This window comes from Priapulus caudatus, unplaced genomic scaffold, assembly GCF_000485595.1.
Source record: "Priapulus caudatus unplaced genomic scaffold, Priapulus_caudatus-5.0.1 Scaffold69, whole genome shotgun sequence".
Classification (NCBI taxonomy): Eukaryota; Metazoa; Priapulida; class Priapulimorpha; order Priapulimorphida; family Priapulidae; genus Priapulus; species Priapulus caudatus.
Genome location: NW_014577130.1, coordinates 330,051 through 339,299, shown reverse-complemented (window position 1 = coordinate 339,299; position 9,249 = coordinate 330,051). Strand labels below are relative to the sequence as shown.

The following is a 9,249-nucleotide window of genomic DNA, read 5'->3' as shown; positions in this document are numbered from 1 at the left end:
TTTCTTCGATATATGCAGTCTACGTCATCTATATAATGTTTAAGGTCATTATAAAAAAAAGAGCGGCAACAATCCCAACAGCAAGGAGATCGTTCTCGAACCACCTTCATCGTGCAGATACGAGCTGCCGGCAAACACGTGGCGGTGGTAATGATGCACGCACTTTTCTAATGCATTTCCTCTTATTATGTAGAGGGACTTATCTATTATTCTCTATCTATTAGACCGCGCACTCTATCTATTATTCCTCTATCTATTAGAGGACCTCTATCTGATTATTCCTCTATCTTATTTAGAGGGACTGCTATCTATTAATTCTCTATCCTATTAGAGGACTCTATCTAATTATTCCCTATCTATTAAGGACTTCTATCGCTTACGAGACGCAGCTATTGCAGCTACCTTCTGCGTTATCGCGCAACGACATTATCCAAAATGAAAAAAAAGAACAAAAAAATACAAAAGCAACACAAACAAAACCGCTCGTGGAAAGGCTAGGTTGCCGTCTGAATCCAATCAACAGCACTTAAAATGAGTCTGGCACGCCATGCGGGTGGGCGAGGGCTATCAACAGATCCGCTCGCGGTTGGATCATACTGTATGTACTATCGTGAATTGTGTATATGACGTGAGAGTGGTGCTCATGATGCTAGCGTCGGACGAGAGGCGCGTGTCAGGCGCGCGTCGAGTAGGGCCTTGATGAGTGCGATGGGAGAGTGCGCAAGAACGAAGGGGGGCTAGGGAATGGTGGGGAGGGAGAGCGAGGGAGACCTGGAGCGAGCATTGTCGGCCAAGAGGAAGCGTGTGGAAACGTGAGACTAAGGATAAGCTAGGCTAAGCGTAGACGTAACGAACTAACTAGAACTAGGGACTAACTAAACCTAACTAACTAACGTAACTAACTAACTTACTAACTAATCTAACTAACTAACTAACTAACCCTAACCCTAACTAACTAACTAACTAACTACTAATTAACTACTAACCAACCAACCAACCAACCAAGCAACACCAACAACCAACAACAACAAGCCAACCAACAACTCACCAGACCAACAACCAACCAACCAAACAAACAAACAAATAAAAAACAAACCCAGCAGCCAGCCAGCCAGCCAACCACCAACAACACGACCAACAACCAACAACAACTAACTAACTTAACCATACTGTTGACGCACGGAGGTACGTGGAAACTCGCAACATAGGTAATCATCGCGGTTGATGTAACGTCCGCGAAAGCATGCAGTAGCAGCAGCAGTAGCAGCAGCAGCAGTGATAGCGAGTAGCTAGTAGTACTAGTAGTGTAGTAACAAAGCGGTAGTAGTCAGCAGCAGTAGCAACAGCAGCAGCAGCAGGTAGCAGCGCAGCAGCACAGCATCAGCCAGCAGGTAGTAGTAGCAGCTGCTGCGCAGCAGCAGCAGTGAGTAGTAGCAGCAGCACAAGTACGTCAGTAGCAGCAGCAGCAGCAGCTAGCAGTAGGTAGTAGCTAGCAGGCAGCAGCAGCAGAAGTAGTAGTAGCAGTATAGTAGCATCAGCCACAGCAGCAGCAAGCGCAGTAGTAGTAGTAGTAGTAGTAAGCTAGCAGGCAGCCAGCAGTCATGCAGCAGCGAGCAGCAGTAAGTAGGAGTAGTAGTCATTAGTGTAGTAGTAGTAGGTAGTAGTAATAGTAGTACGTAGCAGTAGTAGCAGCAGCCAGTAGCCAGTGAGTAGCAGCAGCCAGCAGTGTAATTAGTGAGTAGTAGTAGGCAGCAGCCAGCGAGCAGCGCCAGCAGCAGCAGCAGCAGCAGCAGCGTGCTGTTGACGCTAGATTCGCTATTTCCGGACAATAGATTGAAGGCCGACTCATCAGGGAACGTACGGCACGAGTATGATTGCCATAGCCGTAACATAATCGGACAGGCCCTCCTTCGACGCGACAGAAAAAGAAATCTCGCAAGTCAATATAGAGCCCCATAGCGCAAATTCTCTCTATGTAGTTCATTTCACAGCCATATTCCCCCCGGGGTCACCAATCAGTGTTATATAAAAGCATGATTGTTGACATTTCGGGTGTATGTTATTGGCGACGCAATTGCCTAGGCGACGTCTGTTGCGGCGTTGTGTAAGCCGAAGTTCTATTAATACGCACTATGAACCAAACGCACGCGAGGTAAAATAAAAACAAACATAAAGGATCGCAATATTTCAGTTCGCTCTAGTTTCAGTCATATTGTCTATTATTTCCACTACACGGTGATGTCAACCCTAGCAGATAGATATAAATGCAATATCGTTTTTTATTCATATTCTATAGGCCCAAAGCATCCCAGAATAAACATCAACGGCAAAATTCTCTTATCACTGCAGGGGCGCTCGGCACAAGAAAACCCGAACACCATTAAATTGACTACGTCACGAATTTTCTATGGTAAAATTTGCAACATTTTTGTTGCCATTTTTTTACATTAAAAGTAAGAACTAACGGTACTAAACGTATCGTCAAATTCTTAACTGATGAGATTGTTTCTCAACTAGTTAAAAATCCAAAAAACTGGACGATTTGTTATTAGTGTTCCTAACATTAATTGCTTGCTATGGGCTATGTATGAGTCACGAGTGTATGTTCACATCGAACAATATAGTAAAATAAGAAGTAATAATGCAGCAATTTAACCATAAAAAGTGAACAGAATTACTTATATTTTTTTACTATTTACGGTGACGTAATCACTTTAAAGATTATCAGAAGCCAGCAGAAATCGAAATGTAACGTCGGCTGTTGCCGAGTTGATCTACCTCATCCTCCCAGCTCCTATTTATTATTCCTTTTATTATAAACTCAATATGGACAGGCAACCTCGTCACCTCGTGAAAACCATTGAATGAAAATATTCGAGTAAACAAATTAGCCTAATAACCGGTTTGTGATCAAAGGTCGGTATCAAATCAACGTAAAGATCCCGTAATAATTCTAGATGGCATTCATATGACATGAATTCACGAGACAATCTGTAATGCTTTAGTGATGTGAACAATACCGTAAAACATTTTCAGCTGAATATAACAATGATTAATTAGACGAAATAATCGCACACAATTAAACAATGGAATAATTTAGCTATCACAGTACATTATGCAAATCATTGAGTGCTTTTGAATAGAAGGGCATTACACCACATCATATTCAGTTTCAATTTGCAACAATTAAGATGCAAGATGCTAATTTCTAAGAAGAGAAGGAAGAAAGGAAGGAAAGATGGAACGAATTAATGACAGTAATTTAATCAAATTATTAGATGCTGGGACACAAACGTACCTTTTTGCGCTCTTTCTCAATGACATTTTGTAGGTCACCCTCACCATGCTTGATAAGGTAATTCTTGATGCCATTCATAAATTGACGAACCTACATAAAATAACAATAAAGTTTCCTATTGAATGGTATGTGTCATTCATTTTAAGCAACCGGAAGATAATAGCAAAACATGCTTATATTGATATACTGTATTATATAGACAACAAGTCTATGTACATGCTCATTCAAAATGCATAGGTTCATGGAAATACCTATAGTTCAATAGGCTATGAACCTATGACTGATGAGTTCACCACATGCGTTAAAACCATTATGGATGCATAAGCAATTACGATATAGTTCTATTAATGTTTTTCAGTTATTGCAATTTAACTTTAACAGCATATGCATCAATTGCTAGAAATCCACTGCCTGCACAAATCATTATGTGGCAATCACCACACTGCGACCATATAATGCTGAAAAGTGAAACCAGATGGCAGCACCTTCCAGAGCTGTACTGCATAATGCTCTTTCGGGTCGGCTTGCTTCTCGATTCACTGAAAGCCTCTAAACTTACGTTTCTCATGACGACAATGGGATCTTTTTCCGCACCCTCGATTGTACATTGGATAAAGTTTTCTACGTAGAGACCAAACATGGTTTTAGGATCGTAGGACAGCCTGCAACAAAGGCACAAACGGTTGCAGCTTTTATAACCTCTCTCTCCCCCTGACTTGTCTCTCTCACACACATACTCACACGCATGCACGAACGCACGCACACAATAGGTGCAAACAGTTGCAGCTTTTCTAACCTCTCTCTCAATCTCTCTCACTTTCTCCCTGACTTGTCTCTCTCACACACATACTCACATGCACGAACGCACGCACGCACGAACGCACGTACACACGCACGCGCACAAACACACTATCATCGCAACAAGAGCTATTAGCTTGCTGGTTATATGTACTTCTATTATCCGTACGAAAAATATGCACACCTACCTGTGAACATAATCCTTGATCTTTGAACTCTGCCTGGTTTTTCTGCGCAGCGACAACATCCTCGGTGTGGCTAAAAACATAATCGCAAGAATAGTATGTATTATGAGAGAGAGTCACTAAATCACCCGCACTCACGCACTCACGCACTCACGCACGCACGCGCGCACACCAGCAAACACGCACATATAAATGAACATGAATTTGAGCTTGAGAGTTTAGCTTTAAAGTACAATTTGAACTGCAGAGATGCTCAAAACTATTATTTAAGGAGGTAAACCTGGATTATATTATAACTAACACCTAGCATAACCTACGTAGTATGGTCTTGCCCTCCTCCTCAGAACTGCTACTAGCATCCTCGTGTCTGTCCTTTGTCTGTGCGGTGTCATCTATTACCTGTGGATGATAACAATAGCTGATTACAAACAAATAATGTTACATCCAGTGGGTGCGAAAACACACTTTTTCACAGTAGAAGGCAACAAGTGAGTGCATGGCGGGGAAGATCCGCGTCGATCCGCCCAGCTTCAGGCCTCGCTCCGTGCACACGATCAGATAGTGCTCCACGTCGACGCCCACCGACAGAGGTACCCTGAGCGACAGCGCCATCGTCGACGGCTTGCTCGACTGCCTCACGACGAACGTCTGTGCAGAAATAAGAGAAGTCGAGGATCAGAGGGCGCGGGAGATACGATCAGGGTAGAGATGCGTGTGTTCGAATCGGAAGAGATTCTTCAGGAAAAAACCTATCGATCTCGCACGTCAGATTCGAACATGGATTAAATATGAAATCAGTCCTGATTAGCCTATCAGCGTGATTGACAGGCAGTTATGGCCTATTGGAGCTGTGGCAAGACATTCTAAGTGCAATGTTGTGGAACGAAGTTCGGCAAATCCGATATTTTCGCACGCACATGTATAAAACCAGATACAAACTACTTGATCTCGATTGACAGCGCAGCCAACTAGTTCAATAAGAACTGACAGATGTACACGTCTAGAATTTTCATTTTATATATAGATATAGATTTCACAATAGAACTATACATGATTTACTGTACATTAGATACGTGAATAAGAGATCGATCATAAAATCAATTGTGAATTTCATTAAATGAATTAAATAGACAAAATCACGACGAAAACCGTGCACCCTTCCTCATTAATTAAAAAAATCACGTATGTATATTCCGATAAAAAATTAAACGTTATATCTTATCTCGTCTAACAAAGACGGTGACAGCATGCTGATTATAGACTTACGCCGATCTCGCGTTTCCTGAGTAAATGCAGTGCTCCGGCCCTCTTCACATCGGGCAGGTGCCAGACTGCAAACGTCCGCAGCAGTCTCTCGTGCAGCGTGATCTCGCAGCTAGTCGGCGAGTATAGAGGGCGCTGGTCGACATCCCTCGACATCTGCGAGAAAACGAAAAATTTTGCACGCTATCCCGATAGACAGAAGAATAACTAAAGTTAGTTATAAGAAGTAACTAAAGTTAATTATAAGAATAACTAAAGTTAGTTATAAGAAGTAACTAAAGTTAATTATAAGAAAATAAACAAGTTATTCTTAGTCTAGCTATGCTATCCCTAAGCGCAATATACGTTCTATCGAGTTAATTATATTATGTTGTGTAACACGTATATTATGGGTTTAGCGCTAAACAGCAGCATTATCGACTTGAAGGTGCCATGAAATCCCGCGTAAGTCCACATAAGATGTAGAACACATAAAATGTAGCGCGTATTTGACGAGCGCTTGCTTGATATAACCAAGCTTTCAACATATACGGACGAGAAGTTAGTTACAACAGAACCAACTAACAGTTAACAACTAGAACCAAAAGGACGCGCCGCGCTCTCCCTCCCACTCTAACGGCCGGCTGTTTTGGGGGAACGTTTTTAGGCTATCGGAACTACTTCGCCTGAAAGACAAATTGAGACACGACTTTGTAGGCAATTACGCGTTCTCTCACCGGGCAAGTGATTAACTGGCACTGATGCGTCCATGACTGCATAGGCATACAGTTACAGGGCTGTACCTATATGTGCTAGACAAAGTAATCAGGACACATTATACCTCAAGCGACGATGCAACACACCTCTTTGTAAATGACAGAAGAAAGAAGAGAGATGAAAGATGGTTATGTAAACCTACAATATATTGCGGCGAAAAATGTGTTAGGAATCGGTGTGTGCTAGTGTTTCCATTTTCCGTAAACACGTACGTAGCCTGGTAATTCGTCTTTGGCAGACGAGAGTGAAAAACGCCCGGTAGCAATACGCGTGTTTACCTATACATTGATAGCTGGTATTAAATTATTGCCCCATAGAAATTTTTTGTCGAAATTTATCGTAAACAAATTGTCTACGCGTTTAACAAAATTATTTGTTTTTGCAATTCACAGATGCTTTCCAATGATTTTATTGGCCTGATGCCTCCTGGTTCTCGTATCGTAATACACAACAGCATTGGCTTGACATTTCCCAGGGTATCAGCTTTTAGAAATTATTTAAAAATATTATTTTATTAATAAAGAAATATGTTTATCCGGAAAAACAACAACACTGACAAAAGAATTAAGCTGTGCAAAACCGTTCGGCACTCCCGTGTAGAAAGCCTAGCGGACAATATTGCACAAAAACATCGTATGTACGCACCAAACGGTATTACAGGGCACGTGAATTTGTTTGATCAAGTTTCGCACTGCAGTGTTGTTGCCTTGCCATGAACATGTAAGTTTTCTTCTCAATTTATCGTAGGTATTTGCGTTGGATTGGAACTACGAAACCTGTATGAACATAGCTCGCCAGAAATGATGTCACAGGCATTATACGGCAAAAGCGTTCACGACTGGTTAGGTATATTTAGTTTGTTACAAAGCGTTGTGAATTTTGTTCGGTTCGAATCCGCCTAAGAGGCTTAATACACGACCTTTCCCCTTAAACTAAAGATTGCTTCTACGCATTCCAGCATGCAGCGACACTGGACAGTTTTTACCCATTCATCTGTGACCTAGGACAGACCATCGTAATACTGGAGAGTGTGATACAGGCGATACGCACAAATCTTTATCACATACGACGACATCGTCACGCAACGAAATATTCATCTTTGTCACTCCCATAATAGTTGGATAACGGTTAATGAAAAACTATTTGACGGCTACTGAACGAACCAGCGATAAAAATTATTTAGAAAAAAATAGGCTAACACTTGGTGTGTTTATAGAGAGCTTAATTAACGACTGTGGTAACCTCATCATTCCATGTACATACATTATCTGGGAACCGCGGGAAATACTAGAAAATTTAGTTCCTGATTCGGAAATAGAAGTCAACCGGGACGCGGTAAAGCCTAAATTGCGATTTTAATTATTTGGAAACTCGTATATTTTTTCATCTGGGGCACTACATATGGACCCGCAACACACACACGCACGCACGCACGCACGCTCTCACGCACGCACGCACGCACGCACGCACGCACGCACGCACGCACTCGATGCAAGCGCGTGACACACACGCTCTCTGCCACTCGAACACTCTCCCGGCTCGCATGCTCGCTCACCTGCTGCGCGAGCAGGTTGTCGTAGTCGGAGAAGCGGTGGCGCAGGTTGATTGTCGTCAGCGGCCGCAGGTCGGGCACGCACAGCTCGGGCGAGCGCTCGCGGATCAGGTCCGCCACCGTCGACTCGTCCGACGACGCCGCGAGACGCTCCGACGAGCGGCCCGTCGGGAAGCGCGGCCCGCCGGAATCCCGCGTCCCTCCTCCTCCTCCTCCTCCTCCTCCGCTTCCCCCGGCGGAAGGGGGAAACTCCTGCGGGAGCCACTCCCAGGAGGAGGCGAGGACCTCTCGCTTGCCGCCGCGCGATCGCCGCAGCGAGCCTTGCCGGAGGAAGCTCCTCTCGCGGCGCACCACCTCGCGCTTCTCCGGCGATCCAAGCGACGACGATCTCTCGTCGGCGGCGGCGGCGGCGGAGCGGCATTCGTACAGAAGCCGCTTCGCGTCGAGCGAACCGTGCTTCGCGTTCGGCGCCTCGCTCTCCTTGCTTCCGCTGCGGCAGCGATCGTTCAGATCGTCCATCGTCATGCTGACCGGCACTCCGGTCGTCACCACGGTCATCGCGGTCGTCACGGGAACGGAGTGGCGCCGGCTGTCGGAGTCGGCGGGCGGCGGCAGCGAGCGGTAGAACGTAGACTTGTGGGCGGCGTGAGCCTTCACGGGGCGGCGTGCGTCGCCGAGCGAGTCGAACGGCTCCGAGTACGCGGGACTAGAGAACTTGCGCGGCTCGGCGGCGGCGACGCCCTCGGGTGGCGACCTCCAGCGATGACGCAGTCGCGCGGCGTCCGTGAAGCGGAACGCGGTCGCCGCGGCGACGCCGTTGTCCGGCTCGTCGCCGTCCACCGGGATGCTGTACATGGGGGTCTCCACGGCAACCGCGTCTTCCTTCGAGGCCGGCGCGTCGCCGTTGCTACGGGCGACGGGAGGCTGCGTTTCCGCGGCGTCGTCGTCGTCCTCCTCGAAGACGCTGTCGACGGACGGGGTCGCGGTGGCGCCCCCTCGCGGCGTCGCCCCCGCCGCCGACGACGTCCACACATCCTCGTAGTCGCTCATGCGCTCCTCCCAGTTGCCCTTGTAGTAGGGGATTGACGACGACGTGTCGGAGTGGCAGCGTTCGATGCGCCGGTACTTCCCCTCCTCCTCCTCGCTCGCGATCGAGTCGGGGCGCCGCCGGTAGCGTCCGGCGTCCGCCGGCGGAGAGTCGCCGTTCCAGCGACGCTGCGCGGTTGCCGTCGGCGACACGAGCGGCACGGCGGTGGTGCAGGGCGCCGTGACGACGACTTGCGAGCTGACGAGAGAGACGGCGGCGGCGTCCAGCACGGGCCTGTTCACTTGTTTTGCATCGCGTATCGGAGCGGCGGCGTCCAGCACGGGCCTGTTCACTTGTTTCGTGTCATGTA

General features: G+C 46.4%; 1 protein-coding gene across 1 annotated transcript in view; it reads right to left on the bottom strand.

Moving 5' to 3' along the window:
* Positions 1–4,683, bottom strand: part of LOC106821335 (protein sprint-like) — a 43,185-nt gene extending 38,502 nt beyond the window's left edge. Inside the window, exons 1-4 of the mRNA XM_014826093.1 lie at positions 4,599–4,683; positions 4,285–4,354; positions 3,858–3,960; positions 3,299–3,388 (exon numbers count right to left, since the gene is read on the bottom strand). Coding sequence (XP_014681579.1) covers positions 3,299–3,388; positions 3,858–3,960; positions 4,285–4,343 — 252 coding nt within the window. The 5' untranslated portion in view covers positions 4,344–4,354; positions 4,599–4,683. The remainder of the gene's footprint in view (positions 1–3,298; positions 3,389–3,857; positions 3,961–4,284; positions 4,355–4,598) is intronic.
* Between the last annotated feature and the right edge of the window lie 4,566 nt (positions 4,684–9,249).